Source organism: Emys orbicularis, chromosome 1 (assembly GCF_028017835.1).
Source record: "Emys orbicularis isolate rEmyOrb1 chromosome 1, rEmyOrb1.hap1, whole genome shotgun sequence".
Lineage (NCBI taxonomy): Eukaryota > Metazoa > Chordata > Testudines > Emydidae > Emys > Emys orbicularis.
In genome coordinates, this window is record NC_088683.1 from 94,642,939 (window position 1) to 94,663,187 (window position 20,249).

General features: G+C 48.2%; 1 protein-coding gene across 1 annotated transcript in view; it reads left to right on the top strand.

The window, feature by feature from the left end:
• LOC135873112 (cytochrome P450 2D14-like) overlaps positions 1-20,249 on the top strand; it is a 35,284-nt gene that overhangs the window by 7,576 nt on the left and 7,459 nt on the right. Inside the window, exons 2-6 of the mRNA XM_065397590.1 lie at positions 12,216-12,387; positions 13,675-13,827; positions 15,403-15,563; positions 15,689-15,862; positions 18,116-18,257. Of these exons, the coding sequence (XP_065253662.1) occupies positions 12,216-12,387; positions 13,675-13,827; positions 15,403-15,563; positions 15,689-15,862; positions 18,116-18,257 (802 nt within the window). The remainder of the gene's footprint in view (positions 1-12,215; positions 12,388-13,674; positions 13,828-15,402; positions 15,564-15,688; positions 15,863-18,115; positions 18,258-20,249) is intronic.

Here is a 20,249-nt window from a genome sequence, read left to right on the forward strand (position 1 = left end):
CGGAAAGAACTACATTTCCCAGCATTCCCTTGGCCACTACCAACAGGAAAGAGGGGGAGGGAGTGAGGTAGCTGAGACCTCATGCTGCTGTGAATGGAGAGCTGCACTGTGAAGGTAGGGATACCATATTTTAACATTCAAAAAATAGGACACTCCACGGGGAGGGAGGGTAGCCCCACCCTGCCACCATCCACTCCCTCCGACTGCCCCCCACAGAAACCCCAACCTATCCAACCCCCCCCTGCACCCTGTCCCCTGATCACCCCCTCCCAGGACCCCTGCCCCAACTGCCCCCCAGGACCCCACCCCCTACCTGTCACCTGACAAACCCCTGGGACTCCCATGCCTATCCAACTGCTGCCTGTCCCCTGACTGCCCCCCCAAACCTCCGCCCCATCCAACCCCCCTTGCTCCCTGTCCCTTGACTGCCCCCCGGAACCCCCTACCCCTTCTCCAACCCCCCCAGCCCCCTTACCGTGCCACTCAGACCAGCGTGTATGGATTTGCGCAGCGCCAGACACGCTGCTGCATACATTCTGCCGTGCTCCCCTGCGGAGCCACAGCCCCCCCAGCACCTGCCTTCCAGATTTGAACACCTCAAAATTCAGGAGTGCTCAAGCTCAGTTTTGGCAGCCGTTACTTCATTTCTCCCAAATCAAATATACTGATCCACTGTAACTTGCTATAGAAAAAGTAGGATAAAATTGAGCAAGAAATGCTTCCCAGTGGTTATTAGGACTGGAATTGCTATTTTCAATAGCCATTGCCTTTTTTTTGTTTGTTTGTTTGTTTAAAAGGAAGACAGTGAAATTGCATTGGCAAATTCCCCATAGAAAGAAAGAGTGGAACAAAAGAATAATAAAGGCACCTCAACTTTTCCTCATTTATGTAGGACAGTCTTGAGCAGCTCCCCCTGTATCCCCCCCCCCCCCCCCACACACACACTCACTGTTAGCTCTGGGGATCAATCAGGCTACTCATGAAAACATCAGAGGCTGCTCAATGTGCCACACTCCGGTTTTCAGAGATTTCTAGACTTTAAGGCCAGAAGAGACCATTAGATCATATAATCTGACCCCTCCCCTCCCCGCCTCTTGTATAGCATCTTGTATAGCACAGTGGCTAGTTTTGGACCAAAGCACACTCCAGAACGGCATCTAGTCTTCATTGGAAGACATCAAGAGATGGAGAAACCACCACTTCCCCTGGTAGTTTGGAGGAAACTGATGCAGAGAGGGGAAGGGAACTGACCCCAAGGCCACACCTGTGAGTCTGTATCATAAGACATACGCACAATGACACCGTGCTTAGCTCGTACAAGCAACCTTCATTCTGGTGTTTCCTAACGTTTAAAGGCCTGGTCTGCACACAGTTCTTGGTAGTTCTATAACTATTTTGGGTAGGGATGTATTTATTTACATCTCCCTTAATAGTTGTCCCAGCACAACTTCTACTGTGCACACAGTTATATCCTAATACAAGTGTCTTATACCAATATAGCTTATTCCCCTCACTGTACTGGTATAAAGCACCGTTATACTGATAGGACTGTCTCCATACTAGGGGGCTTGTACTGCTTGAACTATACTAGTAGAGCTCAAGCACTACAACTTTCTAGTGTAAACAAGCCCCTGCTCACTATCACTCGTGCACCTTTATATTGAATTAGAACAAAAAAGTCAGTCTCTTGTTACGGGGGAACAGAGATTGCTTCCCCACAGGACAAATGACACTCAGATACTTGGCCCTCAGATCCTGTGGTGATGGGCACCAACTGAGAAACCTAGATAAATAGCTCCATGTAGACGAACGAATGTCAGTGCAGAGGTGTCATGGGGTTGCTGGTCCCTTTAAGTGGAGTCTGGGCCCAGGCTCCGTATGGGAAGCTAATTTAAAAGCAAAGAGCCCATGTAGGGCAGATGATTGTCTGTCAGGCACCTGGCCCTGATCAAAGGCCATCAGGACTCAGTGGCAAGGAGGGGCTCTTGGGACAGGCCCGTTCTGTTGCTGCAGGAGGAGACCTACAGCCTGTTTAACTCTCTAAGCTGTCAGGTAAACTGATGGAGTAGAAAGGGTCCAGCTTTAGCCCCCAGCTCAGCCAATCAGCATTGAGACTCCGCGGGACGGGAGGCTGAGGGGTCTCACCACATGACCCAAAGGATGGCCCAGCTCACCAGTGGGGATCACTGTCAGAGCACTCTTCCTGTCCCATGGCTTTGTGAGGGCCTCCCACAATGAGGGCTGGAGAGCAGCCCCCTCCTCGCCTGTGGAGGGAGGGAAGAAGGGAAAAGGGAAAACAAAAGAGACACAAACCCCAATGTCCCCAGTGACTCTAAGGGACAAAGGCCTAAGTGGGGGAAAAATTCTCCCACTTTAACCTAGTGTTTTCCATGCCTAGAATTTGTCCGGCACCAGATGGCTGAGGCTGAACAGGTTCCAAACCGCTCTGAGGCTCTGACCTTCTCAACAGGGACGGCTGTTTTCCAGCTAAATCAGTAGTGGGAAAGGGGGAAACTCCGAAGAGGCTCCTCCTCGCGCTCACGTACCTGAACCTGAATTCTCCCTCAGGCCTCAAGGGGAGACCTCGGGAAGGAGACTGGCTGCGGCAAACCAAGGGGGGTCTCTGAGATTGCCCCTGCCCTGCAGCCTGTCCTGCCTGCCCGTTGCCATGGACTCTCTGTGAGGTCACCGCCTCCCAACCTCTTTTCACCAATCAGCCGAGGTGCTGCAAAAGGCCCTTGTGATGTCACTGCCACACCCACCCCTGCCCTGTGGGGCTAATGTCCTGCTCCTGGCCAGCCCCTTTGGATGTTTGAGCTGCTCCCCCTGTATCGCCCCACACACACACACACAAACACACAGACACACTCACTGTTAGCTCTGGGGATTAATCTCATGAAAACATCAGAGGCTGCTCAATGTGCCACACTCCGGTTTTCAGAGATTTCTAGACTTTAAGGCCAGAAGAGACCATTAGATCATATAATCTGACCCCTCCCCTCCCCGCCTTTTGTATAGCATCTTGTATAGCACAGTGGCTAGATAGCACAGACCTCTTGTATAGCACAGTGGCTAGTTTTGGACCAAAGCACACTCCAGAAAGGCATCTAGTCTTCATTGGAAGACATCAAGAGATGGAGAAACCACCACTTCCCCTGGTAGTTTGGAGGAAACTGATGCAGAGAGAGGAAGGGAACTGACCCCAAGGCCACACCTGTGAGTCTGTATCATAAGACATACGCACAACGACACCGTGCTAAGGTCGTACAAGCAACCTTCATTCTGGTGTTTCCTAACGTTTAAAGGCCTGGTCTGCACACAGTTCTTGGTAGTTCTATACTATTTTGGGTAGGGATGCATTTATTTACATCTCCCTTAATAGTTGTCCCAGCACAACTTCTACTGTGCACACAGTTATAGCCTCATACAAGTGTCTTACACCAATATAGCTTATTCCCCTCACTGTACTGGTATAAAGCACCGTTATACTGATATGACTGTCCCCATACTAGGGGGCTTGTACTGTTTGAACTATACTAGTAGAGCTCAAGCACTACAACTTTCTAGTGTAAACAAGCCCCTGCTCACTATCACTCGTGAACCTTTATATTGAATTAGAACAAATAAGTCAGTCTCTTGTTACGGGGGAACAGAGATTGCCTCCCCACAGGACAAATGACACTCAGATACTTGGCTCTCAGATCCTGTGGTGCTGGGCACCAACTGAGAAACCTAGATAAATAGCTCCATGTAGACGAACGAATGTCAGTGCCGAGGTGTCATGGGGTTGCTGGTCCCTTTAAGTGGAGTCTGGGCCCAGGCTCCGTATGGGAAGCTAATTTAAAAGCAAAGAGCCCATGTAGGGCAGATGATGGTCTGTCAGGCACCTGGCCCTGATCAAAGGCCATCAGGACTCAGTGGCAAGGAGGGGCTCTTGGGACAGGCCCAGGAGGAGACCTACAGCCTGTTTAACTCTCTAAGCTGTCAGGTAAACTGATGGAGTAGAAAGGGTCCAGCTTTAGCCCCCAGCTCAGCCAATCAGCATTGAGACTCTGCGGGACGGGAGGCTAAGGGGTCTCACCACATGGCCCAAAGGATGGCCCAGCTCACCAGTAGGGATCACTGTCAGAGCACTCTTCCTGTCCCATGGCTTTGTGAGGGCCTCCCACAATGAGGGCTGGAGAGCAGCCCCCTCCTCGCCTGTGGAGGGAGGGAAGAAGGGAAAAGGGAAAACAAAAGAGACACAAACCCCAATGTCCCCAGTGACTCTAAGGGACAAAGGCCTAAGTGGGGGAAAAATTCTCCCACCTTAACCTAGTGTTTTCCATGCCTAGAATTTGGCCGGCACCAGATGGCTCAGGCTGAACAGGTTCCAAACCGCTCTGAGGCTCTGACCTTCTCAACAGGGATGGCTGTTTTCCAGCTAAATCAGTAGTGGGAAAGGGGGAAACTCCGAAGAGGCTCCTCCTCGCGCTCACGTACCTGAACCTGAATTCTCCCTCAGGCCTCAAGGGGAGACCTCGGGAAGGAGACTGGCTGCAGCAAACCAAGTGGGGTCTCTGAGATTGCCCCTGCCCTGCAGCCTCTCCTGCCTGCCCGTTGCCATGGACTCTCTGTGAGGTCACCGCCTCCCAACCTCTTTTCACCAATCAGCCGAGGTGCTGCAAAAGGCCCTTGTGATGTCACTGCCACACCCACCCCTGCCGTGTGGGGCTAATGTCCTGCTCCTGGCCAGCCCCTTTGGATGTTTGAGCTGCTCCCCCTGTATCGCCCCACACACACACACACAAACACACACACACACTCACTGTTAGCTCTGGGGATTAATCAGGCTACTCATGAAAACATCAGAGGCTGCTCAATGTGCCTCACTCCGGTTTTCAGAGATTTCTAGACTTTAAGGCCAGAAGAGACCATTAGATCATATAATCTGACCCCTCCCCTCCCCGCCTCTTGTATAGCATCTTGTATAGCACAGTGGCTAGATAGCACAGACCTCTTGTATAGCACAGTGGCTAGTTTTGGACCAAAGCACACTCCAGAAAGGCATCTAGTCTTCATTGGAAGACATCAAGAGATGGAGAAACCACCACTTCCCCTGGTAGTTTGGAGGAAACTGATGCAGAGAGGGGAAGGGAACTGACCCCAAGGCCACACCTGTGAGTCTGTATCATAAGACATACACACAACGACACCGTGCTAAGGTCGTACAAGCAACCTTCATTCTGGTGTTTCCTAACGTTTAAAGGCCTGGTCTGCACACAGTTCTTGGTAGTTCTATACTATTTTGGGTAGGGATGCATTTATTTACATCTCCCTTAATAGTTGTCCCCGCACAACTTCTACTGTGCACACAGTTATAGCCTCATACAAGTGTCTTACACCAATATAGCTTATTCCCCTCACTGTACTGGTATAAAGCACCGTTATACTGATAGGACTGTCCCCATACTAGGGGGGTTGTACTGCTTGAACTATACTAGTAGAGCTCAAGCACTACAACTTTCTAGTGTAAACAAGCCCCTGCTCACTATCACTCGTGCACCTTTATATTGAATTAGAACAAAAAAGTCAGTCTCTTGTTACGGGGGAACAGAGATTGCCTCCCCACAGGACAAATGACACTCAGATACTTGGCCCTCAGATCCTGTGGTGATGGGCACCAACTGAGAAACCTAGATAAATAGCTCCATGTAGACGAACGAATGTCAGTGCAGAGGTGTCATGGGGTTGCTGGTCCCTTTAAGTGGAGTCTGGACCCAGGCTCCGTATGGGAAGCTAATTTAAAAGCAAAGAGCCCATGTAGGGCAGATTCCTAGATTCATAAATTCTAGGACTGGAAGGGACCTCGAGAGGTCATCGAGTCCAGTCCCCTGCCCGCATGGCAGGACCAAATACTGTCTAGACCATCCCTGATAAACATTTATCTAACCTACTCTTAAATATCTCCAGAGATGGAGATTCCACAACCTCCCTAGGCAATTTATTCCAGTGTTTAACCACCCTGACAGTTAGGAACTTTTTCCTAATGTCCAACCTAGACCTCCCTTGCTGCAGTTTAAGCCCATTGCTTCTTCTTCTATCCTCAGAGGCTAAGGTGAACAAGTTTTCTCCCTCCTCCTTATGACACCCTTTTAGAATCCTGAAAACTGCTATCATGTCCCCTCTAAGTCTTCTCTTTTCCAAACTAAACAAACCCAGTTCTTTCAGCCTCCTTCATAGGTCATGTTCTCAAGACCTTTAATCATTCTCATTGCTCTTCTCTGGACCCTTTCCAATTTCTCCACATCTTTCTTGAAATGCGGTGCCCAGAACTGGACACAATACTCCAGCTGAGGCCTAACCAGAGCAGAGTAGAGCGGAAGAATGACTGCTCGTGTCTTGCTCACAACACACCTGTTAATACATCCCAGAATCATGTTTGCTTTTTTTGCAGCAGCATCACACTGTTGACTCATATTTAGCTTGTGGTCCACTATAACCCCTAGATCCCTTTCTGCCGTACTCCTTCCTAGACAGTCTCTTCCCATTCTGTATGTGTGAAACTGATTTTTTCTTCCTAAGTGGAGCACTTTGCATTTGTCTTTGTTAAACTTCATCCTGTTTAACTCAGACCATTTCTCCAATTTGTCCAGATCATTTTGAATTATGACCCTGTCCTCCAAAGCAGTTGCAATCCCTCCCAGTTTGGTATCATCCGCAAACTTAATAAGCGTACTTTCTATGCCAATATCTAAGTCGTTGATGAAGATAATGAACAGAGCCGGTCCCAAAACAGACCCCTGCGGAACCCCACTCGTTATGCCTTTCCAGCAGGATTGGGAACCATTAATAACAACTCTCTGACTACGGTTATCCAGCCAGTTATGCACCCACCTTATAGTAGCCCCATCTAAATTGTATTTGCCTAGTTTATCGATAAGAATATCATGCGAGACCGTATCAAATGCCTTACTAAAGTCTAGGTATACCACATCCACAGCTTCTCCCTTATCCACAAGACTCGTTATCCTATCGAAGAAAGCTATCAGATTGGTTTGACACGATTTGTTCTTTACAAATCCATGCTGGCTGTTCCCTATCACCTTACCACCTTCCAAGTGTTTGCAGATGATTTCCTTAATTACTTGCTCCATTATCTTCCCTGGCACAGAAGTTAAACTAACTGGTCTGTAGTTTCCTGGGTTGTTTTTATTTCCCTTTTTATAGATGGGCACTATATTTGCCCTTTTCCAGTCTTCTGGAATCTCTCCCGTCTCCCATGATTTTCCAAAGATAATAGCTAGAGGCTCAGATACCTCCTCTATTAGCTCCTTGAGTATTCTAGGATGCATTTCATCAGGCCCTGGTGACTTGCAGGCATCTAACTTTTCTAAATGATTTTTAACTTGTTCTTTTTTTATTTTATCTGCTAAACCTACCCCCTTCCCATTAGCATTCACTATGTTAGGCATTCCTTCAGACTTCTCGGTGAAGACCGAAACAAAGAACTCATTAAGCATCTCTGCCATTTCCAAGTTTCCTGTTACTGTTTCTCCCTCTTCACTAAGCAGTGGGCCTACCCTGTCTTTGGTCTTCCTCTTGCTTCTAAGGTATTGATAAAAATAACAGGAGTACTTGTGGCACCTTAGAGACTAACAAATTTATTAGAGCATAAGCTTTCGTGGGCTACAACCCACGAAAGCTTATGCTCTAATAAATTTGTTAGTCTCTAAGGTGCCACAAGTACTCCTGTTATTTTTGAGGATACAGACTAACACGGCTGCTACTCTGAAACCTAAGGTATTGATAAAAAGTCTTCTTGTTTCCCTTTATTCCCGTAGCTAGTTTGAGCTCATTTTGTGCCTTTCCCTTTCTAATCTTGCCCCTGCATTCCTGTGTTGTTTGCCTATATTCATCCTTTGTAATCTGTCCTAGTTTCCATTTTTTATATGACTTCTTTTTATTTTTTAGATCATGCAAGATCTCGTGGTTAAGCCAAGGTGGTCTTTTGCCACATTTTCTATCTTTCCTAACCAGCGGAATAGCTTGCTTTTGGGCCCTTAATAGTTTCCCTTTGAAAAACTGCCAACTCTCCTCAGTTGTTTTTCCCCTCAGTCTTGATTCCCATGGGACCTTACCTATCAACTCTCTGAGCTTACCAAAATCCGCCTTCCTGAAATCCATTGTCTCTAATTTGCTGTTCTCCCTTCTACCCATCCTTAGAATTGCAAACTCTATGATTTCATGATCACTTTCACCCAAGCTGCCTTCTACTTTCAAATTCTCAACGAGTTCCTCCCTATTTGTTAAAATCAAGTCTAGAACAGCTTCCCCCCAGTAGCTTTTTCAACCTTCTGAAATAAAAAGTTGTCTGCAATGCAGTCCAAGAATTTGTTGGATAGTCTGTGCCCCGCTGTGTTATTTTCCCAACATATATCCGGATAGTTGAAGTCCCCCATCACCACCAAATCTTGGGCTTTGGATGATTTTGTTAGTTGTTTAAAAAAAGCCTCATCCACCTCTTCCACCTGATTAGGTGGCCTGTAGTAGACTCCTAGCATGACATCACCCTTGTTTTTTACCCCTTTTAGCCTAACCCAGAGACTCTCAACACTTCCATCTCCTATGTCCATCTCTACCTCAGTCCAAGTGTGTACATTTTTAATATATAAGGCAACACCTCCTCCCTTTTCCCCCTGTCTATCCTTCCTGAGCAAGCTGTATCCATCCACATCAACATTCCAATCATGTGTATTATCCCACCAAGTTTCAGTGATGCCAACAATGTCATAGTTGTATTTATTTATTAGCACTTCCAGTTCTTCCTGCTTATTACCCATACTTCTCGCATTAGTATATAGGCATCTAAGCTACTGGTTTGATCTTTCCTCCCAGTTTTGTCCTGACCCTCCTTTCTCTCTGCCAATATAGCCCACACTCCCTCTCGTTTCCGACCCATCTCCCAGGTCTCCATGTTCCCCACTTACCTGCGGGCTTTGCTCACCTGTCCCCGTCGAACCTAGTTTAAAGCCCTCCTCACTAGGTTAGCCAGTCTGTGTCCAAATAGGGTCTTTCCCCTCCTCGAAAGGTGAACGCCATTGCTGCCTAGCAGTCCTTCCTCAAATAGCATCCCGTGGTCCAGGAAGCCAAAGCCCTCCTGGCGACACCATCTTCGCAGCCAGGCATTGACCTACATGATGCATCTGTCTCTGCCCGGGCCCCTACCTGTGACAGGTAGATGATAGTCTGTCAGGCACCTGGCCCTGATCAAACTGTGGCAAGGAGGGGCTCTTGGGACAGGCCCGTTCTGTTGCTGCAGGAGGAGACCTACAGCCTGTTTAACTCTCTAAGCTGTCAGGTAAACTGATGGAGTAGAAAGGGTCCAGCTTTAGCCCCCAGCTCAGCCAACCAGCATTGAGACTTTGCGGGGCGGGAGGCTGAGGGGTCTCACCACATGGACCAAAGGATGGCCCAGCTCACCAGTGGGGATCACTGTCAGAGCACTCTTCCTGTCCCATGGCTTTGTGAGGGCCTCCCACAATGAGGGCTGGAGAGCAGCCCCCTCCTCGCCTGTGGAGGGAGGGAAGAAGGGAAATTGGAAAACAAAAGAGACACAAACCCCAATGTCCCCAGTGACTCTAAGGGACAAAGGCCTAAGTGGGGGAAAAATTCTCCCACTTTAACCTAGTGTTTTCCATGCCTAGAATTTGGCCGGCACCAGATGGCTCAGGCTGAACAGGTTCCAAACCGCTCTGAGGCTCTGACCTTCTCAACAGGGACGGCTGTTTTCCAGCTAAATCAGTAGTGGGAAAGGGGGAAACTCCGAAGAGGCTCCTCCTCGCGCTCACGTACCTGAACCTGAATTCTCCCTCAGGCCTCAAGGGGAAACCTCGAGAAGGAGACTGGCTGCAGCAAACCAAGGGGGGTCTCTGAGATTGCCCCTGCCCTGCAACCTGTCCTGCCTGCCCGTTGCCATGGACTCTCTGTGAGGTCACCGCCTCCCAACCTCTTTTCACCAATCAGCCGAGGTGCTGCAAAAGGCCCTTGTGATGTCACTGCCACACCCACCCCTGCCCTGTGGGGCTAATGTCCTGCTCCTGGCCAGCCCCTTTGGATGTTTGAGCTGCTCCGCCTGTATCACCCCCACACACACAGACACACACTCACTGTTAGCTCTGGGGATCAATCAGGCTACTCATGAAAACATCAGAGGCTGCTCAATGTGCCACACTCCGGTTTTCAGAGATTTCTAGACTTTAAGGCCAGAAGAGACCATTAGATCATATAATCTGACCCCTCCCTCCCCCCGCCTCTTGCATAGCATCTTGTATAGCACAGTGGCTAGATATCACAGACCTCTTGTATAGCACAGTGGCTAGTTTTGGACCAAAGCACACTCCAGAAAGGCATCTAGTCTTCATTGGAAGACATCGAGAGATGGAGAAACCACCACTTCCCCTGGTAGTTTGGAGGAAACTGATGCAGAGTGGGGAAGGGAACTGACCCCAAGGCCACACCTGTGAGTCTGTATCATAAGACATACGCACAACGACACCGTGCTAAGGTCGTACAAGCAACCTTCATTCTGGTGTTTCCTAACGTTTAAAGGCCTGGTCTGCACACAGTTCTTGGTAGTTCGATAACTATTTTGGGTAGGGATGCATTTATTTACATCTCCCTTAATAGTTGTCCCAGCACAACTTCTACTGTGCAGACAGTTATATCCTCATACAAGTGTCTTACACCAATATAGCTTATTCCCCTCACTGTACTGGTATAAAGCACCGTTATACTGATAGGACTGTCCCCATACTAGGGGGGTTGTACTGCTTGAACTATACTAGTAGAGCTCAAGCACTACAACTTTCTAGTGTAAACAAGCGCCTGCTCACTATCACTCGTGCACCTTTATATTGAATTAGAACAAAAAAGTCAGTCTCTTGTTATGGGGGAACAGAGATTGCCTCCCCACAGGACAAATGACACTCAGATACGTGGCCCTCAGATACTGTGGTGATGGGCACCAACTGAGAAACCTAGATAAATAGCTCCATGTAGACGAACGAATGTCAGTGCAGAGGTGTCATGGGGACTCTCGCCCTGTCAGAGTTCAGACAGCCAAACAGATGGAAAATTTTCCTGTGACTTTGTTTTATTTCCTTCATTCAGCTTCCAAGTCCACAGAACAGGCTTCCTTGCACATGGCATTTCCAAGGTGCGATAGGCCCATTAGCCAATCCTTTGTTTGCAATATTCCTTGACCCAGCTGATTTTGACAGCCCTTCTTGATGGGGTGAAGGAGGATTCCTGTGCCTGGGTTCACAAGTTCAGAGCAGCCATTTGCAAAGTTATAAAGCAAAACTTACATATTTTCTTATGGTGCGGAACAGAGACATTGCAAGTGAGATTAATGCCTGCAGCAGCTCACAAGCATTTCACAGAGTCTAAACACTAAATACATTCTTGTAAGACTAATACCTATTTTGAGCAAACTAACATACAGGTGAACTGGTCTGGTCTCAAGCGATGAGTTTGTTAGTTCTTAGCTAATGCCTGCAGCCTGGGCAAGAGCTGGCACCTCATTTGCCAGCATCACAGCAAACGCCCTCCACCGCCCCCAATCCCTTATGTCAGTAATTTTTATTTTGTGTGTATCTGTAGCCAGCATTACTACACCCTCTGTGATAATATCAGATTTCATAAACTAAGCAAGGTTGGGCCTGGTCAGTATTAGAATGGGATATCTCCTGTGCAAAGCCATGTGCTGCAGGAAGTGTTGTAGAAGGCTCTCTGTGTCGGTGGTTAAACCAGTGCCACACCATGGTTTTAAGGAACAATGTACGCTTGGGTCAGTTATTCTTGAAGACACCGAAAGAGATCCTGACTGCTGGTAGTTGTTAAAGACCCCACGTCACTTTCACAAGATCCCTGGCCAAATTTCAACTTGGTTAGTTACGTTCTGTTGACATAAACTCTTCCTGCACCTTCAGCTGACAATGGTGGTATTCTTCTCTCCCTGTGTAAGTGGCTGTGTAGTGCTGCTGTGAGTTGTTCCACTCCAGAAGTGGCTGCACATCAGTGATTAGCTAACAAGCCCAATAGAGTGCTCTGAGATCCTTCTCAGTTAGAGAGCGTACAGAAATGCAAGATGATTTTTTCAGGCTTGCTTTCCAGCAAATTTAAGTGTCATCTGGCTTCCAACAATTTATTTTCCCTTTTTCTTTTCTTGGCAGCTGAGTAAAAAATATGGAAATGTCTTTAGTCTTCAGAACTGCTGGAGTAATCTGATAGTAGTGAATGGATTCAAAGCAGTAAAGGAAGCATTGGTCCAGAAATCAGAGGACTTTGCTGCCCGACCATACTTTCCTATATATGAGCACTTGGGTTATGGAGAGAACGCCGAAGGCAAGTACCTTGGAAACTACCATAGTTCTCTGGCAGTGTTGCAGGGGGACTGGCTTTATCATTTGAGCTCCTGGAGAGGTTAAAGGGGACTTAAGGAGTGAACTGTCTCCTCTCTTGTCCCTCTGCTGATGTTGCTTTTGCTGAAGTCTTCCCCTGACACTACCTCTCATGAGGAGGAAGTCAGGTTAGATGAAAATGGGGAGTCTCCTTCCCAACTGCAGCACTGCAACAACTACTAAGACGTGGCCAGTCTGAAATGTTCAGTAGAATGTACATGCTAATCAATACCGATTGGCTGCCACTGTCAGAACGGGCAGTTTCCTATCCCTCACCATATGTATGTACCTTCCTCGGCTTGTAAAAGAAATCACCTCCTTCTGAGGAACCTCCAGGACCCAAGAGTGAAAGTGGGGGAGGGTAGAAAGAAATGCAACCTAAAAGGGAGGCTTGTTGGGCTGGAATCATCTCGGGTTATCCCAAAGCACTTTCATAACAAAGATTAGAGCTGGAAAAATATCTATAGAGTCACATTTTCTCAACCATGGGCAGTGTGTGAACCCCCCATTTGGGGAGACTAGTCCCCTGCCCTGCCCCAAGCTCCCTACTGCGGCTGGAGAAGCCCCGCCCAAGCCACCGCCTGCCTGAGCCACCCCGAGCCCAGGCTGGCTGGAGGAGTTCTGAGTCCTCCCACTGGCCCGGGGCCATGGCGGGGAGTATTAGCAGAGGTTTGGGGAGGCTTAGCCTTCCCCAGCCTCCATTACGCACCACCTATCTTCTCAACCTCACCCTGGCCCATACTCTGGCCAGTGCTGGGATGCTCCCTATAGTATGTTCTCCAGTGCTTTGTCCAATCCAATCTTAAATGACTTGTGATGGGGCATCCATTAATTCCTTTGAGAGACTATTGAGTAGTTTAATAGATCTAATAATTGGGAAATGTTTTCTGACATCCAACCTGAGGCTCACACCCTTAGAGTATAGCATGGCTTATCTCCATTAACTACATCAGGTTATACCAGGTGCGGATCTGGCCCTGAATTTCATGCCATTACTCCTAGCTATATCTTGGAGCTCCCTGAATAATCCCTCTCCTTCTGCACTAACCACCTACACCTCTGAAGGATGCAATAATAGCTCCCATTAGTTGCCATTTGGCCAAGCTATACTTGGTTCCTTTTATCCTTCCTCAGAAGCCAGTCCCTCCAGCCCTATTTTGTTGCTCTCCAGTGAATTTTGCATAGTGCTTCCCAGAGGTGATTATGTCTCTTGTTTATTAATATTTTCCAGGGTTGGTGCTTGCAAGATATGGTCATGCCTGGAAGGAGCAAAGGAGATTTGCACTCTCCACCTTGAGGAACTTTGGCATGGGAAAGAAATCCCTGGAGCAGCGTGTGACCGAGGAAGCTGGATTTCTATGCTCTGCGATCTGTTCTGAACAAGGTTTGTAGCATCAAGGGAGATGGGGCAGGGGACCAGTGTGACTTCCATACATAAGGAAATGAAAGGATAATATGATAGCCTGACAGATGTTTTAACATGAGAGTTTGTGTTGGGAAGTAAAAAAACCAAACAAACAACCCAACATCTCCAATTGAATGTGCAAGGGGAATTTTAGGTTGGTAGAATGTAATTACCTCAGCTGGAATCTGGTGAAGGCATCAACACTAACATGCTTCCAAAACATGCCATGAAGTCTTTAAGGATATCACTTTTATGCCTCAACTAAAAAATGTCTGTAGCAGCCCAGTAACATCTGTCTGTACACAGCAGGCACGGGTTCAGTACTGAGGCAGAGATGAGTACTGTTACCGGCACACAGTTCTCTGTTACTCCCACACTCTAGAGGCACCCACTTTACCCAGTTCTTAGGGCTCAAGATGTAACCCTCTTAATTTAGACACCCACCCTTCCCCTATTCCTAGGGCTCAGGGCGTACTGTTTGCGGGTTTGCAAGACCTTTTACCCGTGAAAGAGCCTTACACAGTAATAATCTCTATTTATTAACAATTACCAAGCAGAATACACATGCTAAGCATACAGTGCTATGCTCACCAATCCTGGTCAGGCAGGCGGACTTTCCCCCCGTTGGCCATGCAAGGGCAGTCTTGTCTGGATTCTGGTTGCTGCATGTCACGGTCGTGCAGAGGATTCTTTGCAGCTTTGATCTTAGGCTGTGTCTTAGCGGTGAGTTCTTCTTCCAGGTCTTTCCTCCTTCTTATCCTTCTGTTCCTTCTCTGCTGGTCTCCTTCTTGGACCCCAGTTTATATAGTGAAACTTGAGTCCTGCTTAGCTATATTAACCAATCATTTTACTAACCAATTCTAACATATTGTAACAAAATTCTCTAACCAATCAGACCCCGTCACCTTAACTAATTTACACCTAGCAAAATTAATTATGTAACAGACAAAAACAAAGAACCAGACAGAGATCATACACACAAACAATAGAGAAGTGGGGACCATAAAGATAAAACAAGAAAGAAATGAGGATTTGACAACCACAACTATTGATAAGTGATTTCATGCCAGACAGGATGCTATCAGACTAAGTTTTCTTTAACCATCTTAAGATCTGTTTCTTTATCTGGTGATAGTGGGTGCTATTAGGACAGGATCACCTTCTTAACAGCCCGATATTACATTGTTTTAATGTATTTTAGATGGAATGTGAGGATGTGACTTCTTAGCTAATGGCTGCTGCTTCCTAATATGGCTGCAGACAAAGGCCTTATCCCTACAGTACCACTGACTGAATCTGCAGCAGCACAAACCTGAAATTCTTAAGTTTTCCATGGTGGTCTCTCTTCCAAGTATTGACCAGGCCCAACCCTGTTAGTATATGAGGCATCTTTAACTTCCCCAGGTTACATAAGCATGGACTTTAAACTGGTTTGTTCCATAAGCAGTCTTGAAATGTTAGAGGTTCTTGCTCAGTATGTTCCATGCAGCGAGGGGCAGGCTACAATGATGTTGTGACTCCTAATGTCTTTGGTTGGTCCTGTATGTTTTTCAGGTCGTCCTTTTGATCCACATTTTCTTATAAACAACGCAGTTAGCAATGTGATCTGCTCCCTCGTCTATAGTGAGCGCTTTGACTATGACAATAAGAAATTTCAGAGGTTGCTGCATTTGATTGAACAGGCCTTGAACGAAGAAGCTGGATTCCTGCCCCAGGTAACTCAGCACGTATGATTTGGTCGGTAAGAAGCTGCCATTTGATTGATCAGGAAGATTGTAGTTTAGTGATTCTTTTCTGGGAGCCATAGGGTATGGTTTTCTCTCTCACTGTATTATCTTAGCTCCTTCTCGTAGTACCTTGGCTGCTGCGCATCCCTGGAGTGCCACAGAGCGTCTTCCGATCCCAAAAGGAGGTCCTGGACTTCACAGATGAGCTTGTGAAGGAGCACAGGACGACCTGGAATCCTACCCAAAAGAGAGACTTCACCGATGCTTTTCTACAAGAGATAGAGAAGGTAGGAGGAGACGGGCAGGTCTCTTTGACTCCGTGAATATATTAGTGATGGGAACACTCCCTGTTAGCTTCCCTCGTTGTAAAGTTTCCAAGCAAAATCCTATTGCTAATAGAACTGCTATGAACAGCTCCCTGTTCTATTTCTTCTGGTTTTCCCTTATCTAGTGAGTCTAATGAGTTCATGCTCAGAAATCAGCTGAAGAATAGGCTGATAGTTGGAACTTTGTACTGAGGCAGTGCCGCACTCTAGTGGGTGCCGTACCTGGGTCCTTCGCTCTCTTGGCCGTGGAACAGCCCTGACATAAGCCGACCATGTACAGTTTAGAGACACTTTTTAATCGTTTTGGCAAAGATCACAGTGAAGACTTCCTTCATCCTCCCAAGTCACAGCTTCGTTCAAAGGCAGGCTGCTGGGAATTCCATGGCTGGAAACATGTTCCAGAACAAAAACCTGATCTGTTTTTATATCTTTCTAGAACAGCGGGTTGCAAAATTGAAACAATGAAACATGTCGCTTTTGACAACATTTCATTTAGAAAAAATCAAAATGAAACATTTTGATAGGCTTGAAACATTCTGTTTTGAACAACAGAGGGTCCTGTGGCATCTTTAAGACTAACAGAAGTATTGGGAGCATAAGCTTTCGTGGGTAAGAACCTCACTTACCCACCAAAGTTTATGCTCCCAATACTTCTGTTAGTCTTAAAGGTGCCACGGACCCTCTGTTGCTTTTTACAGATTCAGACTAACACGGCTACCCCTCTGATACTTGACATTCTGTTTTGAGGTTGTCAGAACAGCACATTTCAATTTTTCATTTATTTTGTGGTTTGTTTTATTTTTATAGTATTTTTAAAATTTTGATTAACCTGAAACCTTTTTTTAAAAACTTTCATTTTGTGGGAAATTTCTAAATGTCAACGTCTTGTTCTGAGTTGTAAACAAAGCAAATTGCATTTTAATTGGCTTTTAAAGCATATTAGTTATTGCCCATGTTAAGTCTACATCCAAATTTATAGAATTGCTCTGAGAAAATCTAGATAAGAAACCCTTATGCTACTACATGGAATTTCTGACCCGATCAAGTGTGAGTGATCACTCTAACCTCTTGTAGTTGCAGAGGCACAAATCTCTAAAACTGACTGGAGACCCTCCTTTAACTCTGGTGGTAAGACTGTGGGCAGAGTTTCCAGCGTGTATGCTGAGTGTACTGTGCAGCATCAGCCAGTGAGTGTCTGCCGTGCCTGGATACTCCTCCTCCTCCATCACCACAAGCTCTTTCAGGTGCCTTTGGCAGTGGTGCTGGAACTGGAACTGGCCGCAACCGCTGGCTTGAAGCAGTAATAACAAACACCAAATACATGGTTTCCATGGTTTCCATCATCCAGCACCCCTGGACTTTGGTGGGTCAGAAAGTGCCGCTGAAATGTCCACCAGCGCCTCACGGAAACTCTGCCCCATTCCTGACACAGGCGGGACAGCGCAAGCAAGAAAAGTTCTTGAAAAGGGGCCTCTTCCATGTTGCTCGGCAGGCAGTGTTGGCAGGCTGATCAAACTTCCTGTAACGTGCAGGATGGGCAGTAAAGCTTTCCCACAGTCAAGGCTAGAGCAGCCACATTCTGGGAGGGTGCTAGGGAGCCTGGGATATGGTTGGTTTGACTCGGGTCTGTCTGCTACGGTGTGGATGTCAGAGGTTCACGCCTGGCCTAGAATATTCCTAACGTAGGGTGAACAATCAGCATAGACTTCTGCAGGGGTAGTCAATAATTTCTTGGTCAAGGTATAGGCAAGGTCCCAACTGCAGAGAAAAATTAACAATAATAATAAGTAAATTAAAAGATTTCAGGGTCTCTTCAAAAGCATCTAGCAGTCCAGATTTGGCCTGCCGTCCACCTATTGACTGCCCCGGTGTAGATGCTCAAGCTCTGGGTTCTCTAACCCAGGGTCAGCTGAGTCAAGTGCCACTAACCCTGGGCTTATATTGCAGTGTAGACATACCCTGTGTTTCTGGAGCAGAAGGTCCTGAGCTTTATTCCGGATGAAGTCCATGGTGTGTGGGACAAATTATTACCTTGAAATGTATGTGACCAAGGAGCCTTTACGGCGTGTGTTGTCAGATGCACGTGTTATGCTGCACTCTGCAAACAATTCAACCTTTCAGTCTGAGAATATGAATTACCGCTATCTACCCGTCTGCTCCTCTCTCCCCAACAAAAATCCAAGGTCAAATCACGCTCTCTTTTGTTCCCTTCAGGCTAAAGAGCATGCGGGGAGCAGTTTCAGTGACAACAACCTTCGTATGGTAACAGTTGACTTGTTTACCGCTGGCACTGAGACCACCTCTACCACCCTGCGCTGGGCATTGCTGTACATGCTTCTCCATCCTGACATCCAGTGTAAGCAAGAGGACTGGTGGAGATGGGACCGGTTCTCCCAACCCTGCATCTTCCACTGAAATAGGGTGACCAGATCGCAAGAGTGAAATATCAGGACACATTGGGCGAGCGGGGGGCGGGGAGGAGACAGAGACAGGTGCACAGCCCTGACCGGAGCCAGAGGCACACTGGTCCGCCTGGCCCTGTGCTACCAGTGTGCCCCTTCCTGTTGGGGGTGGGGCCATGCTGCGCCACACAGCTCCTCTGTCCAGCGCCCGCTGGATCCACTATGCCCAGAGTCGCCCTACAACCCTTCCACCACAAATGCACAGTGCTGTGCACACACACCCCGCCCAGCGCCCCCCTGCCCACAGCCCCACCACAGCTACCCAGCACCCCACACACAACCCCCCACTCGCTAGTTTCCCAATATACACAGATTTCCCCTCCCTCCCTCCCAGTGCCCTTCCCCACAGCCCCACCACCACAACTAAACAATGCCCCACACAGACCTGCACTGCCCAGGGCCCTGACACACACAGACCTCCCCCACTGCCCAGTGCCCTCCACACCCTCACAGCCCAGCACCCCCCACAGTCTCCCAGACACTCACTCCATCACACCCTGCCCCCTTCTCTGGCCGCACTCACCAGCCCTGCTGGGAGGTCTCTGGCTCCTAGGGTGAGAGCAGCGAGGGGGGTCTCCAGACTCTCCACGTGCTGCGCCCGCCACAAGCGCGAGCTCCGTGGCTCCCATTGGCCGGGAAAAGCGCCAATCGGAGCTGCGGAGCAGGGCTTGCAGGTGCCGGCAGCATGCAGAGCCCCCCCACCCTAAGAGCCAGAGGGACCTGCCAGGGGGTGAGGTGGGGCGTCCCGGTGGTGCTCACCTGGGGCGGCTCCCGTCCCGGGAAGCATTCGGCAGGCTGGTCCCCCTGGCTCCTAGGGTTGGGGGGCGCGGCGGGGGGGGGGGCGGGCGGGCGGAGGGCTCTCTGCCCGCTCCCGGTGCCTGCAAGCCCCGCCCCTGCAGCACGCGGCGCTCCTGCCAGGGGGCGGACCTTGGAGCTCTCCCAGGAGGCGGTAAGCGGTGGCTCCGGCGCTGTGGCTGCGGTCCCCGATATCGGGACAAAGGCGTCCTGACCGATGTAAGGTCGGGACATGGGACAAGTCCCCTAAAATCGGGACTGTCCCAATAATATCCGGACGTCTGGTCACCCTACACTGAGAACTTCTTAGCATCTGCTGTCACCTTTGTGTTCTGGGCATATGACACTGCCGTAGCAACAGTCACAGCAGTGATTGGGGAAATAATTCCACTGGAAAACTCTGAGAGGGAGAGCAAAGATCTATGGCAAGGGAGAGAGAAAGCCCCTGTTAAAGATTTCATTGTCAGGGGGAGCGCTCACCACTTTTCTTCATGACAAGTGCACTTTGAGACCCTCGTAGCTACTTGGTAACTCTTCCTTCTCTTAGGGTCTCCGTAGGGATAAATGCTAACCTGCTTAAATGTGCCAACGCCGGAGGCACAAAGTGGGTCAAATACAGTATGAAGAAGGTGGGATGTCTCTAACAATGAGCTTATTAACCCATAGCACAGAGGATGACTATGTAAATTGGGCTGAGTGACCGAAGATGAATGTGCTCTCCTTCAGCGCCTAATTCTGCATTCTTCTCTTTCCCACTGTCTACAGGGCTCACTTTGCCCCCTTGCCCCCAACCAGGTAAACTCTGCCTCCCTTGCACTCTTGCTTTCAGGTGCTTTCAACAAACACACAAGACCTGATTGCGAGGTCAGGAATTAGCAGTTGGGAAGCAGAGCAGTACATGTCTGGGGTATCAAAGAGGCTTTCTGGTTGTGTGGAGATGAGAGAAATCAGAAGTTTGTCCACGCCCTCTCCCCACTGCTGGATATCGTTCCTGACCCTTGACCAAGTGCCCCAAACACCTCCCAGACACTGCACCCACGTCTTAGAGATGACTCACTTGTAAACTGCTCAGTGATTGATAGGAAGGTGGC